General features: G+C 43.3%; 1 protein-coding gene across 2 annotated transcripts; it reads left to right on the forward strand.

Annotated features, from left to right (window-relative positions):
* The first annotated feature begins 538 nt into the window (after positions 1-538).
* On the forward strand, positions 539-24,740 carry G3BP2 (G3BP stress granule assembly factor 2). Of its 2 annotated transcripts, XM_015861788.1 has the most exons (12): positions 539-655; positions 7,815-7,933; positions 11,545-11,626; positions 12,087-12,260; positions 12,389-12,479; positions 13,406-13,508; positions 14,327-14,507; positions 15,423-15,521; positions 19,005-19,107; positions 20,518-20,646; positions 20,812-20,930; positions 21,838-24,740. In XM_015861788.1, exons 2-12 carry the CDS (start codon positions 7,839-7,841, stop codon positions 22,108-22,110), a joined length of 1,449 nt encoding a protein of 482 aa, XP_015717274.1. In that variant the 5' UTR covers positions 539-655; positions 7,815-7,838; the 3' UTR covers positions 22,111-24,740. The 2 variants fall into 2 exon arrangements, with proteins under 2 accessions (XP_015717274.1, XP_015717275.1); XM_015861789.1 differs by lacking the exon at positions 15,423-15,521.
* The last annotated feature ends 220 nt before the right edge of the window (positions 24,741-24,960 follow it).

Genomic DNA, 24,960 nt, shown 5'->3' on the forward strand with positions numbered 1-24,960 from the left:
AGAGGCCACGCCGAACGCCGCGGCAGCGACATGCGCGAGATAGGACAGAGCGGGCGGTTCGGGGCCCCAGAAAGCGCTGGCGCGGGAATCCCCCGCGCTCCTCACCGGCCCCGCACACCCTCCCGTGCTTCCACCCGTCGCATCCATCCTGTTCCCAGCCCCCACCTCGCCCGCCACCTTCCGCTGCAGGCCGGAAGCGGCCACTGCGGCAACGGACTGATCAAGCTCGGGACGTGGCGGTCCGACCGTGTCCTACCGGCGGGGGCGGGACTCCACAATGGCGGCACCTCCGACCCTAAGCCGCGCAGCTGATCATGTCCGGGGAAAGAGACTTCCGGTCCCATATCCCCGCCCACTCCAAGGCACTTCCGCCGGAAGCACCGCCCCCCCAATGACCCCTCTATCCTTGACATGGACGACGACGTTCCGCGGAAGTACGGCAGCACCTTGCCATCATCGCAGCCTGCTATTCTAAGAGAGCGGAGAGCGAGACAGCAACTCCGAGAGAAGACGGGAGAGTCGCACCGACTGGTGGCCACCGCGTGACGTCACGTCGCCGGCCCCTCCCTCCGCCCTGTGACACCGCTGCCGGCCCCGAGCAGGCCCCGGGGGGAGCGACGCGGTCCCGCGCCACGCCGAAGGTCTCTTTCCCCGGGTGAGCATTCGTGGCGCAGGTTGGGGGTGAACGGAGCGCGGGTCCCCGCAGTCGCTTTCTGGGGCCGCTCTGTCCTTCGCGATGCGACGCCTTCGGGCCTCGGGCCGTGCGGCGGGGCCTGGATAGTTTTTCGTTTCTTCTAATGGCTAGGGGGTGCCTCTCTGTTCTCCAGCCCTATGGGTGGCTTCTAGGGGAAGATCCCTACGCCCCCAGTGGGTTTATGAGGGCCTCTTGTTTTGTTCCTATGCAGAGCGCGGTGTGTTCGAGGGTTTTGTTGCCCTTCACCTCGGAGAGCTGCATCACGCAGCTCCGTGGGTGCGCAGCAGCATCCTTAAAACGGAGATTTGGCGTTGCTACGGTGGTGGGGTGCCAGGCACCAGAAGAGCCTGTGCGATAGGGGCGGGGGGGGAGGCCGTGCGAGGGGGGAGATGCGGCCATGGCTTCATTTCACCCAGGAAACATTATTTTCATTTTCATGGCCTTTATATGCATTTGCTTGCCCAGGGAGGTTGTAATGGACTCCCGCGTCCTCTCGGGAGGTCGTTCAGACCCAGGTTGGACGGCGCCCTGGGCAACCTGCAATCTAAGTAAAGGGCTGTAATGGTTTGGTGGACCCTGCCAGGCAGGGGGGTTCTGGAACTAACATGATCCTTGAACCGTTCCCTCCAACCCGGCGTACATTCTGTGATTTTTGGCAGGGTCTTTTGAGCCTATTAATATGACTATGCAATTCAGTGTGCCAGCATTCTGTTTTGTTGCAGAGTGAAGCGTGAAGATGGCCTTGGAAGTGGGTTACTGACTGCTAACACAGGGTGCAGTACTTTCTTCTTAGCTCAGCTGTTGTGCAGGCTCTTGATGTGCAACCTATGTGCCTACAGTGTTCTGTTCTCTGACTACAGTGGTGGAGGGATGTGAAGGGCAAAGAGAACTCCTAGTATGCTTTTCTTGTTCATATAAAGTGCTTTCAGCTGTCTAGGGTCTTTCTGTTTCCCTTCTTTATGCTGTAAATTTGGGAGCAGGAGCAGAATAAGGTCAGTCTCCACCTCAGTGACAGCGTTTTTCTGCAGTGTAGCCATGCTGCCCTGCTCAGTGCTGTGTGCACAGTGCAATGCAGTCACGAAGTGAGCCCTCCTATGGACATGCACAACCCTTTTAGGAGAGCTGTGTTAGCATAACAAGCCCCTGGCAGAAGATCTGTGTTATGCTGTGATGAACAGGTACCACATTCTCGACTTTACATTCCTAGCTCAGAAGATGTTACTGCCAAACTGGTCTTGCTTTGACTGATGGAGTTAATTGATACTTAAAAAGGCATTCTGTGTTCATTGTGACCATTTATGTGTCTGCAGGGTCGTACCTGGCTTGAGGAAGCTTTCTTATTCCTAAGGGAACACCATCCTGCTTCCAGACTTGTTCGGGGCTCTGGTAGCTTGAGTGTAATCCTTGTTTACCATTGGAAATGTTCTTGTAATACTCCAGCTGGCAGATTTTGGCTCATTGTAGGGAACTATGATCTGTTTTGTATGAATTTTTCATTAGCAGCATAAAATCTCTTCTGTTTTAGCACAGCTTAAACTGGAGAGAGAGCACAGGGAGCGAACCATTCAATATACTGATCTTACTGATGTCTTTATGGCTTTATAGCTATGTTGTTCTGCATAAAACTGAGGTTTCAAATTATACATCTACAGACGAGCTTAGAGAGTATAGTAGGGTACTGATCATACACTGAACAAACAGCATCTTAACACTCAATGTTGAATTTGATTATTCCCTCTCTTTGTAGCAATTGTGACACTGGATGTCATTTCTTTTGAGAGCATTTGACAAATGAAGATCTTTGCAACTGAGGGATTATGTGAGAATTATTTAGAGTGGTGAGGTCCTGGAACAGGCTGCCCAGGGAGGTTGTGGATGCCCCGTCCTTGGAGGTGTTCAAGACCAGGTTGGACGGGGCCCTGGGCAACCTGATCTAGTAATTGTGTATGTTTGGTGGCCCTGCCAGGCAGGGGGGTTGGAACTACATGATCCTTGATGTCCCTTCCAACCCAGGTCATTCTGTGATTCTGTGAGAAGAGCAACATATTGGGCTGATGGATGTATCTGGTGACAAACCAGGAGGAAGGCACAGAAACTGTTGCTGGATGGTAGTGTCCAAAGAGAGGGAGCTGAAGGGGCTTCCTGGGGGGGAGGTGGCAGTGACTGCAGGTGCTGTTGTTGCTGTTATTTGGGTGAATGTAGGCTCTTTTGGATGGTCTTGATAGTCATATGCTTAAAATACACAGCGCCATCAAGCTCCTCTCAAAAAACCATGAAAGAAAAAAGCAACATAAAACAAAACTCACCGCAGAACAGCTTGATTGGAAAGAGCCGCATGCCTTGCCCTGGGGCTCAGCCAATTCAGATCCTATTGGATTTGATAAAGGAGATAATAAAGCAAAGTAATTATCTGAGTTATTATTGAGGTTCACTGAGACTTACTTGCAGATGGGGGGTGATATGCGTACTTACCTTGCAGAGCAAGGAAGGGAGAAGTTGCTTTCAGGAATGAACAGGGCTGGCAGGGACCTTCAGTTGTGTTCTCAGTATTGTTTTGGTCAGTGCTTATTTTGCTTTTGCCTGCAATATTCCCAGTATTGCAGGGCTGTGTGTGCCAGCTGGGCTGACCATTGCAGCAAAGTTTTTTGCTTTATTCAAGGTGTGGCTGCTCACGCACTGTATTGCAGCAGTAGGGTATCACATGGATCACAGCAGCAAGCATGTTCTTTAAGGCATTATTTGGTTGTCTATGTTAGGAAAAGCAGTTCATAACTGTGGTTGGTTCTCGGCCTTCTGGAAGCCCCAGTTTTACCTCTTATGATGGTTTGGGTTTAGGAGAAACCTGTCCAAGATGGAGAAAACATCTCTCTCCTTCTTTTTTACCTTTACTGCTGCTGGGTGCAAAGCAGTGTGATACCTTCTGGAACTTTGCTCTCTGCATAGGTAACATCTGATTTTCAAGAGTGTTTTGCCAAATGTTATTTTCAATTTAAATGGTATGTTCCAACACAGTAATCAATCTTTACACAAGAATGCAAGAACAAGCCTCGCTGCTGCAGATATTTGTGAAGCTGTAGGTCCTTGTACCTTTAGCCATGGGAGAATTGCTGCTGTCAGAGTATGGAAGATGAAACTTGCCTGTCAGTGCATCAAAAACATTAATTTGATTATATATATATATATATATATATATATATATATACACACACACATTATATATATATATATATAAATAAATATATAAAATAAAGCAAAGCCTGCATCTCCTTACTATGTCACCTTCATAACAGAATCACAGAATTATCAAGGTTGAAAAAGACCTAGAAGATCATCTAGTCCAACTGTTACCAATACTTCCCAGCTAAATCATATTCATCAACACAACATCCAAACGTTTCTTGAACGCTCCCATGGTCGGTGACTCCACCACCTCCCTGGGCAGTGCATTCCAATGCCTGACTACCCTTTCTGAGAAGTAATACTTCCTAATGTCCAGCCTGAATCTCCCCTGATGCAGCTTAAAACCATTCCCTCTAGTTCTGTCACTGATTACACGAGAGAAGAGGCCAACACCCATCTCACTACAACCTCCCTTCAGGAAGTTATAGAGAGCTATAAGGTCTCCAACCTACCCCAGTGCCTTGTCACATGTACCTGGTCACACTGCTGCCTCTACGTGCTAAGGAAAATTGTAACAGAAACTTTGCTTTGAGGAAAAACAAAAGCTTCCCTAATATGGGAGATGTGATAGGTAAGATGTGTGTTGGTGGATGTTGTGACTGCTCTGCACTTTGTGTCCCACTGTACTTCTTCAGAAACAAATTGTCGCTGCCTTCCCTTGCAAATGGATGGATGGTACGGTCTTTGTTTTGATGTTTTGTTTTGTTTTCCATTCCTAAATGAAGGATTAACAAACACAGTTTAAGAAACTGAACTTTTGTGCTGAAAGATGATGACAGTCTGAATGCATGCCATTAATTCAGCGTGCCCTTGAGCAATTATTGCTACACTCGATAGCCAACCACTTGAGCACAATTGTTCTAACTGAGCTATGTCTCATTCCTTTATCTGTTAACAGTGTCATCAAAGGGCGCTTTTCGCAGAGCTGAGGGAAGTCTGCAGTAACCCTGTGCAGGAATGTGACCAGATGTAGCTCTGCTGCTGTCACAGAGATAATACTTATTTCAGCGCCATCCTTCATTTGTAGTTGGTGTTGCTTTTCAGAAGAAAATATCCTTTGTTTTGGCGGATCCTTGTCCTACAGTCTGGATTGCTCAGATTGTTACTCCTTGATTTGCAAGTATTTATCCGAAAACTAGAAAAAGAGCTCCTGTAGAGTGTGTTTATGTTTGTGGCTTCTGTTAGTGCCCGGCAGAACATAGAGTTAACTGCTGGTTTCAGCCCTGTCTGTTAACGTTGGTGCAGATCAGCAATCGCCTTTGTTGGCACTTAGGCAGTTTATGTTTTGGCTTCAATGTCCTAGATACATTCAGCTCCCAAATGGCCAGGCCTGCTAGGACTTGGGTCCAGGGCCTTGAGGAGGTGCAGCACTACTTGGGTACAACCAAGGTGTAAATCTTCAGTAGACCAGGGTTCATGGGACCCGTGTTGGTTGATAACGAGCAGTGGTTGCCTTCTAATGGCTTAGAGGTTCATTAAGCCTCTTCTATGTCTATAAGAATCTTTGAAGAGCTGGTGCAGGGAATAATGCTGAAATAGGTGAAGAGTTATACAGATGGATCGTGTTGAACAGTGGTATTCTGTGATGTAAAAATCCTTTCACTTGAAACATGGGCAGGGATGGACTGAACACGTCTCTCTCAGCAACATATGATCCCATTTTTCTGTGTTGTACAGGAAGAGTTTGCTGTGTGTGATCATTTTGCAGTTGTCTTTCTCGGGTTTTCTGCAAGGTTTCAGTAGCCTTTCCTGAAATAGCACAGCTTTCAGTGAGGAAAAACTTGTGTTGTGATATGGATCTGGTGTGGTGTAAGAACTCCCTCCCAGGTTATTGTGTTTTGTACCCAGAGGCATTTTCAGCTCTCTATGCGGTATGCAGCAATTTGTTAACATATGTACAGTGCTGAATGCTGTATTCATAGGGATGTGTGCTGGCTGTGATTGGCTCTTTAATAGGTTCTGGTTTTTAGAAAAGAAATTAGGAAGTTCCGTCCCTGTGTTTTCTCTCAAGTGCTTGTGGTGATTGTGGCACTGTGCTCTTACCTCCTTGGGGACATGGCAGCAGAAAAGGGTTGTGTCACCTGTTTCTTTACTCTTTTAAGGTTGGCCTTTAAGTAGAACATCCATGTGCAAGCCGTTGCTGTTGTATGAGTCAGGTCAGCTAGATCATCACACAGTTCACATTGAGTTTCTCTAGATGCTACTTTGAGTATGGTCATGGCTCAAGCCTGTGGCACTCAGTTGTATTCTTGGAAATAATTTTGGTAATTATACCTAAAAAATAAATGTCGTTTGGGAATTCCCACAAGTCCCAGTTAATTCCATGTTCCCGATTCTTGGAGGATTGTCTTCAAAATTCTGGATAAGCCCACATAAATTTCTTGATTTCTTATCTCCATGTTCAGAACTGGTGTTCCAGACCTTGCCTGCTGCCTGTGAGTTTTGAGAACATTGCTTTGAGGGCAATTCTGACTCGTGTTGTTTGGTAACAGTTTGAGGTACTGTTTGTGGCTTGGTTGAGGTTATTCTAATAGTCCATCAGCAAAAGTACTTGGGTGTTTTGTTTTTCATCAGGTCCTGTTGATGCCAAATCTGATGCGTTTGTGATACTCCTGTGTGCATTTCACCTTTAATTACGGGCTCTTTTGAGCTGAAGTTGATTTCTAAATTTCTCCTTGTGTGCTTTCTGCCTTTGGCAAGCTGTGGAGTGAACAACCTTTTACATGGCCCGTAGATTTGATTGCTGAGCTGAGGTTATTTTCATAAGAAAACAAATCTTATTTTAGGTTCATGGGGACTGGAATATCTAGAGAGAGAGAACTGAGAGTGCTGGACTCTGAAGCCTGCAGAGCAGAGGACTGGGGTGGGAGATACATTACCACTGTGTACCATGATAAGATCATGCCTCCAGGTAGAAAATAGCAGCCGGTGTGCAGGAATTGCAGGTGGAAGGTCTACTCACATATGTCCTAGTTTCATCTGGGACAGAGATTATTTTCTTCATAGTGTCTGGTAGGATTCTCTGTTATGGCATTAGGAGAAAAACAGAGTTGATATCACAGTGATGTTTTGGTCATTGCAGAGCAGTGCTGCACAGAGCCAAGGACATTTTGGCTACTTGTACTGTCGTGTCCAATAAGGTGGCTGGGAGGCACAAGGAGCTGGGAGGAGTCGGAATTAGAACAGCTGGCCCTGACTGGCCAAAGGGATATTTTGTGCTGTATGTGTAGCAGAAAATGCTTGAAACCAGTGGAGAGTTGGTCAAGGGGTGCTGCCGCTGCTTGGAGACTGACTGCGCATTGGTTGGCGGGTGTTGAGCAATTGCTTGTTTTGTTTATATAAGATTATCATTACTGCTATTTCTTCCTTTTCAGTCTTAGTAAATAGTTTTTATCTCAGTGCATGTGTTCTGTTGCATTGTTGGTTGGTTGGTTTGTTTGTTTCCCCAGTTCTCCCTCATCACATTAGGATCCATTCCGACCTTCATGATTATTCTATGACAGATACAAAATGTGGTCGTCCTGGACCACTCATACGTAATGCTTTGGTCACCCTTAGCATGTAGTGGTTTCTTTTTCCACTCTTTGGGGCATGTGCTTCAGCCTGCATAGCTTCAGAACATCAGTGCTGCTGTCTTTGTTTTATGTGTGTGATGGCAGCTTTATCTTAGGACAGGGTAGGAAGTGCCCCTTTTACAAGGGGCTGAGCAAAAACTTCATTTGTTTTCCCTGTTTCTTCTCAGTGAGTATAAGATGTAAAGATTCCTGCCTGTTAACATTTACTCCAGCATATGTTGTATATTTAATCCAAACTTTGGGGGCGGATTTTGAATTCATTCATGTAATTGTTTGACTTCTAATATCACTACGGTCATTCTTTTATAAGGCCATTATGGTATATAGAGTTGTCTTCAAGCTAACAGGAATATTTTTAATTGCAGCATTCGACCCTGTGTACCAAAGAAATGGTGATGGAGAAGCCCAGTCCCCTGCTTGTAGGGCGGGAGTTCGTCAGACAGTACTACACTCTGCTCAATAAAGCTCCTGATTTCCTGCACAGGTAACTCTGACACAACAGTAACCAATGGTTTTGAACAGAAGCACATGCTCTTTATCAAAAATCTGATACTCAGTGGTTTCTGAGTGTGGCAGGAAATTGACCTGATTAACTTCTGGGTTCTTGGAAAACACGTTACAGAAAAACCCTTTAGATTCCAGAACAAGATGTATTTATAAAGATGTATGGTTGTTCTCAAGGTATTTCCTGCCTGGATAAGTGAGCTGTTTCTCAGCTTTAAGATGGTAATGTGGAGGTAGGAAAGTTACAGGTGAAGCACCTGCATGCTGCACTTGAGACAAACGTGCTCTGTTTCAGTATACTGAATGTTGTATTGTCCCTTGGAGTTTTTGCCTAGGTCATGATTGGAGATCTAAGTATAGAAGTCAGAGCCTGGACAAGGCATTGATACATACAGAAATCTTATTTACCTGTGCTGCTCCAGATGTGTTCCTTCTTTTTATGGTTCTTATTGCCTATGTACATTTTGCCACTTAAGATTTTGCATTTCCACATTTGGATTCAGAGCAACACAGACTTCTGATAAAGGTGAAGTTAGCTTTGCCAGTGTTTGTTATTGCTGCTGTTTTTAGAGCAATTACTGTTTGGATCTCTCTTCTCTTAGAACATCAGGTTGATTGTGGAGAAGTGGAACTGTTGAAGAAGTTAGAGCTCCCTGATGGGAAGCTGAAGCCTTCAGACTTGTGAATAATGTCTCTTTTCATCTGGAGCAGTGAGATAGGGAAAATGGATGCTATCATTTTTACTTAAATCACTGAGCTGCTGTGGAGCAGTGTTTCCTTTTTTTTCTTAGTTTAAATGTAGATCTTAAGGTGTAGGATTGCCCGAGCAGCATGTTTCCAAGTGCTATGCTTTGTAGTCTTAACTGGAGACACAAGCAGCATTTTCATTAGTCGCAGGTTTGTTCCTTGCCCCAACCCTTGAACAAAAGAGTTAGACAGCAGCTAACAAATATATCCATGTAACACACTGGTACCTGTGTATAGACTTGCAGTTTTCTCTTATCCAAGAGTTGTGTTCCTTATGTGTCATTTCTGGAGCATCTCCCCAGATGGCCTGGGAAAGGACTGTTGTCTTGTAGTCTCTGTCAGCAGTTAAGATCTTATCCATATACCTAAACATCAGTTGCCTGTGAAGATCAGGCAGTTGAAATTCTTCTAAGAGACTTAGAAAGGGTGTGATAACACCAACAATTAAACCCTCATCGAAGAATGCAATTGAACTCGTGATAGCTGAACAGCCAGGTAATTGCTGAAGGGTAGAAACCTCCAAGTTGATCAGACAAGTTTATTGTGAAGTGTGCTGTCATTTCCCTTTAAACCCAAAAAGTATTTGCATAAAGAGACAGAAAAGAGATGATGAGATGTTTATATGGTGTTTTACAGCTTAGTATGACAGGTGTAAGGGGAATTTTATTGATTGTGCTGGGAGGTTGCCCTTATATTTCTGTAACATTTGTTTCAATGATGGTTGAATATAGGGATAAATCACCCGTACCTCAAACTCACTATGGAAAGTAGTCTGTTTTGTTTGCAAAAGCATTTACCTGTAATGATAGCAACTGTAACCTTAGCAGGACTTGGAAGAGGAGAGCATGTGTTTTGTTTTAGAAAGCAAAATAATGCTGGTGTGTTTGTCCTCTGGCTGCTTCAGCCAAAGAGCAGGCAGCTATTTCAGATTTGCCTTGCCCCTGCTTCCCCTTTAATGCAACATTAATTCCATTGCATTGACATTAACACCTGCTACATGACCATCGTAGAGATGGCATTCCTGGTATGTATTAGATGTGGGCTGATACTTCCAGTTTAGGGTGGCATAAAATTTGTAGCAGGCTGCACATGAGGCAAAAGGGTGTCACTATAGTGAGTAGAGACACTCAGCGTGTTGAGGGCATTTGCCTCTTGTGTTCATTGGCCACACCTTGTGTCTGTGTGATGCTCTTCTGAGAGGGTACCTTCTCTCTGATCTTCCTCCTGCTGTGAGTTCAAGCAACAATTTGCACATTGCCATAGAAACATTTTGAATTCATGGCTTCCCAGAACCTGATGGTGAAAGCAAAGGATTAATTCTTGCAGTGAGCAAGAGATTTTGGCAGCAAGTGTTAATGCTCTTGATTTATCCTTCAAGGGAAATGCACCAAGTGTCTGTCACCTGTTGTTTTCCAAAGCTTATCAAGGGACATGCAGAGAGTGCATATTTCTATGTATCTGGGGACTCAGTAGAGCCTCCTTTCCTGATCTGTAATTCCCATTTGTTACGTTTTCTGCCTGACAGAGAATTTGAGCAGTTCCTTAAAAGCAAGTTAGAACTACTGGTCTCCCTGTGGAGGTACTTGGTGGGATACACTGACCATCAGAGAGTTAAAGGGTGGTTTCCCACCTGCCTGCATGCTGCTTCAACTGAACCTTATTTATGTTAAAGAGTCCTAGAGCATGCTTAAAGCCACGGTTATGCAGCTGGTACCAGAGGAAATAGTCTGATATGTTCTAATTACTTGTTGGACACTTAAGGACAGTTGTAGTCTTGGCTTGATATTTGTAGGAAATTGGAACTGGAAGGAGTTTTTTGGGTTTAGTGGGATAAAAAAAGAAATGGCAGATAAACACATTCCCATGTTTGATTCCTTGTCTTAATGCTGATGTTGTGCACAACTTGCTTAGCCAGAGACAAACATTTCGTATTCTTGCTATATGTGTGATAAATAGTTCATGGAAATACAAAAAGGAAATGTTATTTCATAAACCAAGCAGCATCAAGGTGTGGGTATTAGCAGAATCCTTTGAAGTGGTGAAATATCGGGATTGAGACCTCATCACGGTCATTCCTGAGGCAAAGCTTGATTTGAAATGAAACACAACATTATGTTGTTGCCTTCTCTAATATTAATGTTAACTTACAGAGTATTATGCATTTGTCACATGTTTTTTAAACTGGTAGTAAAAATGCAAAATGTGACTTAGGCATTTCAAGACTCAGAACTTGAAAGTGGAAAGAGGGTGCAAAAATATCCCTGAAATGTAAGAAAAATATTGGAAGCAAGTGTATGATGCAGAGGGCAGGGGAAAGTGGTTTTGAAAACAAGTCCAAAATTGGGTCAAGAAATGGTTTTCATTTTTGTTTTTTATTGGTTTAAGAGCTCAGTAGGCATGTGCTCTGTGCAAGGTGAAAAAGCCACTGCTGTCAGCTGGGTGGCATAAACATGGAATGCGAGCTTTGTGCTAAAAGTTTAACAGTGGAGAGGTGGTAAGAAGTGATGCTTCAAATTTTGTATATTATTGTGCAGCGAGTGCAAATAATGTAACATTTCCTATCTAACTGTAAGAATTTACTTTCCCACAGGTGGATGGTTTTAATGTTCAGGGAACTCCAAGACCAAGTAGCCAGCTCAGTTATAGTGGGCAAACAAGACTGCTGAATGCTTAACTCTGTTTCCTTCTGTAATCTTGGAATTGATCTTGAATTTTGCTGAAATTCCAAATACATTGATATCTGTAACTGGTGGCCAAAATACTTGTTGGTCTTGGCTTTTGTTTTTTCTTTCTTTTTTTCTTTCTTTTTTCCTTCATTGATATTTACTATCTTTTAATTTGCAGGTTTTATGGCAGGAATTCTTCTTATGTCCATGGAGGACTGGATGCTAGCGGGAAGCCACAAGAAGCAGTGTATGGCCAAGCTGTACGTATCAACACTGGGCCTGGAGTCCTTAATAATGTTCAGAACTTAATGTAGTTTTTAATTTTTAAACAATTTGTTTGCCTCTCCTATTTGGGAAATAGCACATTGCAATAGTGCCTCCTGTTTAGACACCTATATGGATCTTTTATGGCTTTTTTTTCTTGATTGCTGCTGCTGTTGCTGTGGGTTATGTTTGATATATCAGCTTTTCATCCAGATGCAGAAAATATATTTAGGAAGGGTAACCTTTTTGACTGCTCTGAACATTATTTGAATCATGATGAAAAACTTTGCAATAACAGTTCCCTGAGCTCAGGTAGATCCTTTGCAGTGAAAGATGTTTCTGGCTTCCTGCATTTTCCTTTTGAGCTTCAGTGGGGGGGCTTTTTCTGTTTGTTGAGACTTGGGTGCAAAGCTATATAGAGCTCAGTGTAGCTAAAATATAACTGTCTGTTTCCAGGAGATACACAAGAAGGTGATGTCATTGCAGTTCAGTGAGTGCCACACCAAGATTCGTCATGTGGATGCTCATGCCACTCTGAGCGATGGGGTGGTGGTGCAAGTCATGGGGGAGCTGTCCAACAATGGGCAGCCCATGAGGAAGTTCATGCAGACCTTTGTACTTGCTCCAGAGGTAAGTAGCTGTAAGATCATGTTTAACTTCAAATGGCGTGTGCCCCAAAGCTTAAATCTCCAATCCATTCACATTGCTGAGTGCTGATGCATTGTATATGCAACAAAGTGTGTGTTGCTCTTTTACAGGGGTCTGTTCCAAACAAGTTCTATGTACATAACGATATCTTCAGATATGAAGATGAAGTATTTGGGGATTCTGAAGGAGAACTTGATGAAGGTGAGAAGAACTGTATTTGTGGTGTAGAGTTGGTCTTGTTCCTCTAACTTTGCCTATCTTTCAGAGTGTTTGGAGGACATGGAAAGATGCGAATTGGTCCATTCTCATGTAGTGTAGTATGTGGCTAAGGGAGAGTGCAGGTGATAATATTGAGACTATCTGCTGTCTTCAACACTGGAAAACGGAGGTCTTACGTTAACACTTTATTTCTTTGGAGACTACACTGGCTTTTGGGGTGGACAAGACTTGGAGAAGAAGGGTTGTAGTGAGCAGTAGTAGTTTTGCTACATCTGAGTGTTGTTTAGTAGACTAGATTTCTGTGGTCAATCAAATAAAATGTAACTGATGTTTCAAACCTGAAATGTAGTTCACTCCCATATCATCATCATGGTCAGTGGTTCATTTCTGTCCTCAAGCTGAACTTGACTTTATTGTTCTGGGTGATTTTTTTTTTCTTGCCTAGTCTGCTGAGCCAAAACAAATCAAAGGAGTGTACAACCGGGATGTACTGGGCAACTTCAGGGATTTATTTAATCTCAACAGCATGGAACAGAACATCTTAGACAAATAATTCTTCTTGTGTTTGAGGTTTACTTTATTAGCTTTAGGTACTGTGATCTTAAGGGGCAATAATGTTTCTTTTCTATGGACAACATATGAAAGTGTCCTACTGTTCTAAAAGGTCTTTAACCCCTCCTCACAGTAGTAGTAGTGGTATATCTCTGGGGTATCCTTTTCATAAAAACAGTAAAATCAAAGCCTTTTAAAAGAACAGAAGGAGCTTTCAGTTTTCTTCTCAGCTCATTTTGCCTTATTTTGTTGATGATGTGTGATTTTGTTTTACTACTAGTTCAGAGTGCTTGTACTGTATGTGAGGCTTGTGTATGCTTGCAGAGGTGCTCAAGGGATTCTTTCTTTCATGGCAGAGTCTGAAGAGGAGGTGGAGGAAGAACAGGAGGAAAGACAACCATCACCTGAACCTGTGCAAGAAAATGCAAGCAGTACCTACTATGAAAATCATCCTGTCACGTAAGAAGGCCATTTCATTGTAGCATTGTTTTCTATAATAAAAACAATAGAATTGTTTTGGGTTTAGACTTTGGATGTGATTTATTGGGTAGTCTAGGAAACTGCACTTAAACTGCTATGATCTATGCTGTGTCAGCATCACATTTGAAATACTGATTTTGTGACTGGAGAGAGAAAGGAGGGGAGGTTTCATGTCTGTTACTACTTTTCAGTTCTAGTTTCAAACATGAAACTAGATGAAAAGGCAATAAGTGTGTTTATGTACATACTTAATGTCGTCTTCATTATGTGAGCTCACAGTAGTGATTTGTTATAATCTGTAGGAACAAGTGTTTTAATGTGAGGGTGGTTAATGGTAGGTTACTCCTCAGTTTAGCTGGTGCTTGAAGTTGAAAGGGAAAAGTAATTTTTGAGAAGCTGCCCTGAAAGAATATACTGTTTTTTTTAAGTGCTTTTTGAAGCACATTGGCATTGCTTTTAAAGAGCCAGAACTGGCTGTCTGGTTTCCTTATGAAGAGAAACAGTTCTTGAGTTAATCATCTATTCGTTCAAGGGTTTCTGTGTCTAATTTTCAGATATTATTTTTTTTTGCAGAAAACTGTAAAATGTCCTCACATTAGTAGAAATAAAGTCTGGCTTAGTGTGCAACTATAAGATTACAGCTTAACTTAATACAATATCATATACAAAGGTACCATATGGTAGCAACTAGAAAATCAATCATTGTAACATCAATCATTACTGCTGTATAACTTTAAGAAAAAGCCATAAGAGGGAAGCAATTGAAAAGCTGCATAAAATGTATTTGACTATTGTAGCAATGGTATAGAGGAGACACTGGAAGAATCATCTCATGAGCCTGAGCAGGAATTGGAATCGGAAACAAAACCTGAAGAGCTGAAGACTGAGGTAGAAGAAAAGGCTCTTGAGGAGCTGGAAGAGAAGTCTCCTTCTCCACCTCCTGTAGAACCTGTTTCACTACCCCAAGAACCACCAAAGGTCAGTTAAAATACGTATCTGTGTTTCTTTGTGTAGATGGTAAGGCAGAAGGTTTGGCTCTGATCTTAGTCATTTTGAGTGGCCAAACACTTTTCAGTATCTGAAACTGTCTAGATTTAAATCTTCAACTTAAATTGTGAAATGTCACAAAAACCAGTTCTTTTTCAATGCTGTTCAAGTTATGTATTATAAATGAAATGTTCTGTGCGTGTGTGATTTTATGCATGTGTTAACCCTTTTAAATGTGTAGTTAAGGTATACTAGAAAAACAACCCAGACCACCACCAATGAAAAAAACTCATGCAATGGGAACCACTGCTCTTCCTTTTAAAAAATTAAAAATAAAAACCAAACCCATGATGCTTTGGCACTTGGAAAATGACCCATAGTATAGTTTTTAAAAAAGCCTGAAGGCTTTCATTGTCTCCCTTAGAAGCAGGATGCCTAATTTTAAGAAATGCCATGCGCCATCTGATATATTAACGTGGAGGTAGCTGAAAGAGATGGGAGGAGTGGATGACAGCTGGAGAGAGGTCATTCTCTAGCTCCGACATCAGTCTCCCGTATCTTTTCAAAACTATTTCTCTTTGCTGTTTTTATTTCTAACTTCTGGCATCTGCTCTCTTCCTTTGGGCAGAAGACACTGAACGTTGCAGGACTGTCAGTGCTAGGGAAGCAGTGAGCTGGGGATGCTGAGCGAGCCCAGCTTGTTTCAGTGGTGGCAGTGAGAGCTGCACACCCTGCTCTGTTACTGTTGGAGTCTCCAAATGGCTTGAACTGCAAATCCTGCTATGTGTTTGTAACATTAAATAGTCAGCTATGAACCAAAAGTATGTTTTCAGCAGACAAGTTTCCCTGTAGGAATGTCAGTGGTTTGCCATGATTAGTAGCCTAGGTTTGTTGCATTTCCTGCAGGCTTTCTCTTGGGCTTCAGTGACCAGTAAAAACCTGCCTCCTAGTGGTACTGTTTCCTCCTCTGGAATTCCGCCCCATGTTAAAGCACCGGTCTCACAGGTAACCCATCTGTGAACACCTTGGATTGTCTCATTACTTCTACAAACTGCTTCCGTTTTTCAATTAACAGATCGATTTGTTTGACTTTCATTGCACAAATTAATTGTCTTAAATGTGAATGCATTCACCTTGTTGTAAGTGGAAGGCACGTGCACGTAACAGGTGTAACTTTGGTGTGACCATGGTAACGTTAAAAACTGCTCATGTGGAAACAGTCAGTCACTTGATGTTCCTTTTTTGTTTTTTGATCTACCTTACTGGGATATGATTTGAAAACAAACAAAAAACCCTTAAGCAACTATTCCCATAGCAGCCCTTTCCTAAAGTATGTGTGAAAGGAGAATTTGTTTGGCAGAAGTGCCCCAGCATTCAAAGAGAGTGCATCCTTGCTGAGAAGGTGCAAGTTTGCCTTGAAAGAGGTATTGTCTACGGAAGTATGTTGGACTCCATTATCCGTACATACTTAATATGTCACAGAACCCTGTACCAACTTATGACTGTGTGGGGGATAGAAGGGTACAAGACAGGACAATCCTGTCTTCCCATTCCTAGGCTGATCTGCAAAGGAGGGGAGAGAAGATAAACTTTGACTGGACAATAGTTTATGTTCTGCACGTGTCAAGTTGGTGACATGCTCTGAGAATCTGAGCTGCCTCCATGCATACAAAACTCCCCAAATAAACAACATGCTTTAATCTTTCCTACCAATGCCATATTCCAGAAGCACTGTATGTTGTGGTACTTTCGTCTAATGCTGTACAAAGACTGTAATTTCAGTAGAGCAGCTGGTTTGTTTTATGGCAGCTGCAGTTTTTGCTCTGAGTTCTTCTCTGTTACTGACAGAGAAGGATCTTTCTGGGAGAACCCTTAAGCTAAGTGCATGTTTAAAACAGAAAACACAAAGGCAAATCCCTGCTTATGTGGTGCTGCTTTTGCTCCTCCAGGGCTGTTGTAGAAAACAAGCAATGGCTGTAGGGAAACCTGTCTTATCAGCTTCAGCAGAGCTTTGAGTTGTTCAGGTGATTTTGGAGTAATAAAAGAAGTGTTTGTTCTCATACAGAATGGACAAGAAACAGTACAAGAAACTAGACTACAAGTCATAGATGTCCCCTAAATCCTTCTGCTCCCTCTGCAATTTGTTGTGTTCTGCACCTTTTTATTACTTTAGCTCTGATCAAGGAGTTACATATCAGTGGTAGCACTTCCCCATCCTCTCAGATTTGCTTATGTCAGATGCTTTGCACAAAACAGGGACGATAGATTGCAGCAGTGGGTGGGTAGCTCCTTTGGGATGCAGTTCTTACCAGCGTCAGTGATATCACAGAGCAGTTTGAACTGTTCCTTCTGTTCTTTTCTCCAGTGTCACTCTACTTCATTCCTCATTGCTGAAGTTTTATGGCACTTCCAGCTGTTTTGCCTCTCTATGTGCATTAGTTCATTGACTGTGCTGGAGGTGCTCCCTGGCTCTTTCTTGTGGCTGGGAAATGATGAGAGCAAGGAAGGATCTGTTTAGGGGCTACATTCCTTCATCACCTTGGAAGTGTTCAGACTTTGGATAGACCCTCCTGCAGCAGGGCTTGTGTGTTAAACAGAACTGGGCTTTAAATCTTTTAAGGCTAATGTGAGTTTTCAACGCCCATATTCAGGGGAGGAGAGAGAGCTGAAAGCTGCTCTATTTTTTTGTGTTTTAGAATGGTCCAAGCTTTTAGCATGTTTATAGTACCGAATCTATAATACCTTTAGGTCAGTGATGAATGAATAGCCCTCAGTACATTCTGTTGTCCATGTTCACCTTGGAGATGGTGCAGCAGGAATCAGAAGTGTGCTTCTAAACCAGCTGCTGTGATGCAAGTGAGGTGATGGACTTTTGGATCTCATTCAGTGTTTTGTTTTGTTTTGTTTTTTTGTTTTTCCTTTGTTTGACGGGTTGCTTTGTTGTATGCATATGCTCGTGTTGTAGGAGGCAACTCGCTGCAGAAAAGCTTTTAAACCTTGTAAGATATGAAATATGGCATTGACCCAGCCTCCAGAGCCTCCTCTTCTCTTGCTCTATCTGCCCCTTCCTCCTCTTCATCACAGCTCCAAAATTAGTGTCTGGTTTGGCTGTTGTTGCCAGTACCGTGTCTATAGCATAGCCATTGTCTGTTCCCCTCCTTGCTTGAGCTCCAGGTGATAATGAAGTCATCTTTTCCTTCACTGTTCTCAAAGGCCCAGAAGCTGGTTGGTGGTTCCTTTATCGTGACTGTCTGTTGAAGTCTTTGTTCTGTGGCTTTGTGTGCAGTTGAGTTGCAAATCACTGCTGCTTACTTATTCCTCTTAAAGCAGTGCCAGAGAACTCTGTAAAAACTGATGGTACCAGTTATAGAGGACCAAATGGCATGCACAGCTCAGTTAGGGGTGAGAGAATATGTAATAGATAAGAAGTTAGGTGAAATGCAGGACAGGTGAGTACAGGTTGGCTGTATGTGGGATTTAGTGGAAGGACATTGGTGACTTGGCAAATGCTCTGTGTCCTCAAAGGAAAAGGGAGGTTCATGATATAATTCCTTTCCTGCGGCAGTCAGGGCCTTACAGCCATTGTCCTTGTCTCTAATCATCTTCCTAGGAAACCAGTGCTTGTCCTCATATTCCTATGGATTAATTTGTTTCTTTAAGACCCCAGCAGAGCACCAGCTGCAGTGCACAACCTGAAATTAAATGCTGTATGTTGTTTCAGTATCCAGCTGTTCACATAGAAACATTTCTGGCAGTTTTGTCTCTCAAAATATCTTTAGAAGTATTTTTTGATTGCAAAAGTATGATATGTGTGTTTTAGTTCCTGAGAATTGGAAGGGTGTGTTTTGTGCACCATGGTCTCAAAATTAGGAAAGTTGAAGAACATCCTCAGCAGACAGTCTGAACCAATTGCTATCCAGTGGCTATGTTGCATTGTAAATCCTTACCGTGTTTCAGAAGGTGCTGCTTTTTGTTTCCTTTTATTCTTTACCCTCTCTTTTGGTAGTTTCCTTAATTGTTTTTCATCACTATAGTCCCTCAGAGACTGAGACAGACCATGTGGTTGTCCATCTCTGTGTCTATGTTGAGATCCCTTCCAGCCCGTGAAGTGTGAGCTTGGCATGAGGAAGCCGTATCTGATCTATTCCGATCAGGTCAAGAGATTTGTTAATCACAGGGTGCTCTGAGTGCCTGGTCACATGTGGAAAATAAACATTAGATGTGCTTTGGGGAAATGCTCTGATTGAGAGATGTTTGCTTTGAACCTTTTAGCAGAGATATTGACCACTGCAGTCCTGGATTGGTACAGAGGAATTTATAGAGATGAAAAAATGTATTTCCAAACACATTTACTTGGTTGTATGTCTTCCAGAGCTCATTTTCTGCATGCTAGTTACCTATGTCTTGTGTTGCTTTTTCATTTTGTTTTTGCTGGGGCTTTTCTTTAATAGGCGGTACTGAATAATAGCTGTTTTCCTCCTGTTTCAGCCAAGAGTTGAAACAAAACCCGAAGCTCAATCTCAGCCTCCTCGTGTGCGTGAGCAGCGCCCAAGGGAACGACCAGGATTTCCACCCCGTGGACCTCGACCAGGTCAGCTCATGGGGCTTTGTGGAGCTGGGTTGGAGTGCTGTCTCCTTGAGGGATCTTTTTGTAACTACTGTATCTGACTAAACGTGAACTGTCCATTCCTACTGTCTTCAACTGGCAATAGGGCAAGTGATCCTGAGTCTGAGATGGGAATGATACATGCATTTTCCCATCTTGCTTAATTGCCTGTTCTGGGTTTGGATGCCTTGTATTTGTCCTCACCTATGAGCAGTCACACTTTAACATTCTCTGACTGATACAGAGTATCAGGGTGGCTTTGCTAGCAAAGTTGCCTGTGACTTGGCAGATATTAGAACTGGTATTGGAAGATGAATGTTTTCTGAGTGGCATTCTTCAGTCTGACCTGGTCACTTGGTCACGTCTGCTCAGTGGTGGACAAAAAGTACTCAGCCCAGGGCCAGAATCATTCATTGATGGTTGAGTAGCTAACAGAGGTATAAAATGTGCGTATGAGTCATGGGTTACAAAGAAGAGGGTGATGTTTACAACTATTCCAAGTGCCAGCAAAAAGTTGTCAGGAGCTTGCAAAGTGCTGCCTGCAGCAGTGGTTAAGCCTCAGCAGCTGTAAGCTTTTCAACCAGCTCAGATTCATTTGGTCTAACAGAGGCGTTCAGTGAGAATGCCCCAAACCTTGACCAAGGTCAGGCTTAGAAGTGCTGTTTGCTTTTGGCTTTGATCAATGCAGGCATTTCCTCACATGGAAGCAATACTGAACTGAAAGGATTTAAGGCACCTAGAAGAACCATAACATATGTTACAAGTTAACATTCCTTCCCCCCCCCCCTTTTTTTTTTTTACCCCCTCAATATGTAATGTGCAGCAGGGACTGGAAGATGCAAGTTGTGGCTAAATCAAGTTGCACGTTTACATTTTTCCTACTATTGGATGTGAAGGCAACAAAGCCATAACAAAAATCATACAGACAATGTGTACCAGAGCCTCAGTCCTTTGATTGTGATCTTACTGGGTGGGTGGCATGGGACAGAGATGAAATCTCCATTAACCGATGGTAGAGATCCTACTCTATGATCTCCTCTTCAAAGTAAGTCTGTGAGCAGCCTTTTCTGCTGCTAAAAGTACTTCAGCCAAAGTGGTTATGAACTCTCACTTCTGCTTGGGATAAAAAGGTAGAAGTTGAAAGATAAGAGAGAGGTCTAGAAGCATGACAAAATAAAGGTTCTGTTGTTATGTGAAGTAATTGATAAGAGGTGACTTAAATCTTTTTTTTTATTATTATTTTAATACATTATGATAGGTACAATGCTCCTCTTCACTATAAGGTAGAGAACGTTTTGAGTGCACATGCTTGGTGCTGACCACAGATGGGTGTGTTGGAGCCTGTGCACTAATTCTAACTGCAGTGTCTCTGCTTTTTTCTTTCCGCCTACACAGGGAGAGGGGATGTGGAGCAAAATGAGTCGGACAATCGCCGAATAATCCGTTACCCAGACAGCCATCAGCTGTTTGTTGGGAACCTGCCACATGACATTGACGAGAGCGAACTGAAGGAGTTCTTCATGAGTAAGTACCAACATCAGACTAACAAACAAAACAGATGTGCTGTGTCAGAGAGGCGTGTAGCATTCACCTATAGCCTCACAAAGGAACTTGTATGTGGCATTGGCTGAGGAGAAGCAGAAGTTGGTAAATCATGGGTTTTCTTCATGTGGCTTTTCCCTTCCACAGGCTTTGGAAATGTAGTTGAACTCCGCATCAACACAAAAGGAGTTGGAGGAAAACTGCCCAACTTTGGCTTTGTGGTATTTGATGATTCTGAGCCAGTCCAGAGAATTTTGGTTGCAAAAGTAAGTATTGGCACCGAATATCCATCAAAGGATAGGCTGAATGCCCTAACACCCATGTAGTGTGATCTGTTCCTGGGGCTGAGAAAAAGGAGCATGGTTACTTGTAGATGTGACTTGAGGAACTGGTAAAGAGAACACAGCGGTTCTTCTTTCTGGCATTCGGGAGCTAAACTGGTCTGCCAGGTTCTTGAGCTTTGAGATGGAAAGGCAAAAGCCAGAAGTTAAAAGACCAAAGACAACCCCTGTTCTTTTAATTTTAATTCCTTGTTTCTTGCTTATGAATTAAAAATTGTGTTCCGTTTCTTAGAATCATAGAATGGCCTGGGCTGAAAAGGACCTCAAAGATCATCTAGCTTTGACCCCCTTGCTATGTGCAGGGTTGTCAGTCACTAGACCAGGCTGCCCAGAGCCACATCCAGCCTGACCTTGAATGCATCCAGGGATGGGGCATCTACAGCCTCCTTGGGCAACGTGTTCCAGTGCATCACCACCCTCTATGTGAAAAACTTCCTCCTAATATCTAACCTAAACCTCCCCTGGCTCAGTTTACAACCATTCCCCCTTGTTCTATCACCATCAACCCTTGTAAACAGTCATTTTCCCTCCTGTTTATATGCTCTTTTCAAATATTGGAAGGCCACGATGAGGTCTCCCCACAGCCTTCTCTTTTCCAAGCTAAACAAGCCCAGTTCCCTCAGCCTTTCTTCACAGGAGAGCTGCTCCAGCCCTCTGTTAATCTTGGTGACAGTTAGGGCTGAGGTTATGTGTTGCAGGCAACTGTTAGTATTTGTGTGTGACATGTTAAGGTAGCCAGAGGCATGCAGTGGATGTGGTGTTTTCTATTCGTTGTGTAAATGGATGCTGTGAACTGGTGACTAATGTGTGCCTTGAATATTTTCTCTGTAAGCCCATTATGTTCCGGGGTGAGGTTCGCTTGAACGTAGAAGAGAAAAAAACAAGAGCCGCTCGTGAGAGAGAGACCCGAGGCGGAGGTGATGACCGTAGGGATATTCGGCGCAATGATAGAGGCCCCGGGGGTCCCCGTGGAATAGTGGGTGGTGGCATGATGCGCGACCGCGATGGCCGAGGACCCCCTCCAAGAGGTGGCATGGCGCAGAAGCTCGGCTCTGGACGAGGCAGCGGGCAGATGGAAGGGCGCTTCACGGGACAGCGTCGCTGAACTCCACCGCAAGCAGACGGTCCCGGCAGTGGTACATCATCCATCGTGTTTGCATTCTTGTTCATTTCTTTTGGCTTTGGAATGTGACACCGCCCTTCTGATCATTTCTTTGATGTGAAAGCATCCTTTGGTTTCCAGTTTAAATTAAAGCGGATGTTGTTTCCCCAGTTTCACAACAGAAGTCACACTGTTAATTTATAAATGTTGACTTGGAGAATTGAGGACTGGAAAGATTAAAACAAACAAACAACACAACAGTAAACTGTCTGCAACAAAAGTGAACTGAAGGACATGCCCAATAAAATTCAGGTCCTTACAGTCAAAGCCCTCTGCTGCACATTTTGTGTAAGTGTTACTGTTTCTGCCTGTTACTGTTGGAAACACAAATAGTGCAATTTGTGCAATCGGAGAAGCTTGCCTTTTTGTTTTGTTTTGTTTTTTTTAGAACACTTGGCTCCAAACAAACTCTTGTTTACGCACTCATCAGAATGCACTACTGGGTAACTCTGAACTCGTGTATTGACATCTGCAGGAGGCATCGGAGGAAAAACAAAAACCCTTCTTTCTCTTACTCAGACAGAATAGCTTGTGAAATGGTGCGGGCATCCAACCTGCTTGCTGTGACCAACATATGCACACACACAAACCTTAACAAGACTACGAGTTCATTCCAGAAGGAATCCATTTAACCGTTAACTAAACAGAACCTAGAGTTTCAAAGCCGTAGTCCTGAGTACTTAATGAGTTTGATAGCTCACGTCAGATTTTTCTATCTGCCCCTCTTCATACAGGGATGGCTGCTCAACACACTCCTCCTTCCCCTTTCCCCTTCGATAAGCATTGTACGGTGAAAATTGTCTTGACTGTATTTGAGTTCTCTGGTAATGTAACAAGCATGATGGTGCCTTCTATGAATACATCATTCCAGTCTCGCTGGTGATTTTGTACAGTGTAGTGTATGAACTACTGTCCTGCAAAGCCGATCGGCTGCAACGCATCTGAAAAAATCATGGAAAAAAATGTATTAAAAATTACAGTATCTGTCAATCAGTAAACATTGCTGAAATTACCATCCACCTTGCTCTTCAATTAACAAGCTCGTCTGTTCTTTTGCAGCGGGGGGGAAGGGAGGAAGAAGGCATCTAATAGTCTCCAGGTTGTCTCTTCTCTTTAATCAATGTCAAACTTAAGGAAAACGGAGTGAGATCTCTCTGGGACGTTTCAGAAGCCAGTTTGGAATGATGAACGTTTTTGGCCAGCTCATGATCAGTAAAACTGAGTGTCCCTTGTACTGGTGAGCATATCAATGCGGTTACTGCAATTTTCAGACAACAGCACTGCAGCTCTTGAGTATTCGCATTTTCCAGTTACACTTTTTTTATAACTCATTTTGCACATAACTCTCAGCTGAAGTTGACGCTGTAGCTCCGGGACTAAAGGGTAGGAAGGAGACATCATCTTCAGTTTCAAGTGTGAGTTTTCTAGGTTGAGAGGTCTGTTTCTGGATGCCATTCTGGAGCGCATTCCTATCAGCTACAGCAGGCAGTGTGTTTGGGCTCCATGCTGGGGTGGGCAGTGAGCACTAGGCTCTGGTGCGTCAGAGTGAAAGAGATGGGTGTGTGTTTGATGCGAATCTGTGTGACAGCGTGACCACTTAAAGCTGCTTCTAAACATGGAAGACCTCAAAAACTCCAATCAGAAGCAAAAGCAGAAGGGACGTAGCATTCGTCTGTCTCTGGATTCTGCGTTCCCTTGCTGTTTTCAAGTCAGCTGGGAGATTTTGCACATATTTTACTTCTACATCAGGCAAAGTGAAGTGGCGTCTGTTTTCTCCCAGACCCAGGGTCTTCTGTGCGCAATGATAAGTCTTGCGCTATGTTGATAAACATTTCTTTCTTCTGAGGCACGTTTCTTTTTGTCTCCTTTTTTTCTTGTATTTCAGTATTTCATTGAAAGTCTTTGACGTGTTCAGCTGTTACCTGGAAACCTGTAGTACTTGAACTGCTCAGCACACAGCTCTACTTGTGTTCGAAGCCTTTGGACAAATTGCTGCCTTCACTTAGCAGTTTGTCAATGCTGTGTTTTGTGTAGGGATGTTTTTTTCTTTTTCCTTTTGTAGCACAATGGTGTTTTGCTGCCACCCATTTCATTTGTATGGCAAATAGCACTGGGGATAATCCGAACAACGACAACAAAAAGTATTAAGAGCCACCCCATTTTCTGGCTTGCTTCTTGTGTAAGTGACATGAGCAATGATTGGAACATCATCTGGACAAGTTTACATGGTGACAGTTCATCGCTGTACTGTGGACTCTTACATGTTCTTGACCCTCTTTTAGTAAATGTACCTCGTTGAGCAAAGGAAGGGATTTGACCATTGCTGTTTGTTGCTGGTTTGTGGGTAGTGGGAGTGTTTTGTCATTACAGTTCTATTTTGACCAACTTGGCTGACCATTCTGGCTTCATAGTTCTACAACAGTGGATTACCATCCTTTTTGCTGTAATGTGTCAAGCATTATATGCTCGTAGATTCTAGTTTAATTGTTGCAGGTGGAAAGTATTCTTAAGTTTCCATTCTGAATGTGTTTTGACTGAACATACCAATAAACTACTGATGTCTGCAGCATTGACCCATGTCCCGAGTTCTCTTGAAGATTCTCTTGTAGGTTGCCATGGAGCACTGCTTCAATCCTTGCTGAACAGAAAACACCTTCCTGAGACGAATGGGTGCTGCGTGCTTTCAAGAAACAAATCTATAGTTGCTGTTCTGGTCAGCAGCGTTACTTATTCGTGATGCTGAGGAACTGATTCTTGTGCTGGAAGTGATCTGCTAAACCCTTTCTTGTGTTG

Source organism: Coturnix japonica, chromosome 4, assembly GCF_001577835.2.
Source record: "Coturnix japonica isolate 7356 chromosome 4, Coturnix japonica 2.1, whole genome shotgun sequence".
Lineage (NCBI taxonomy): Eukaryota > Metazoa > Chordata > Aves > Galliformes > Phasianidae > Coturnix > Coturnix japonica.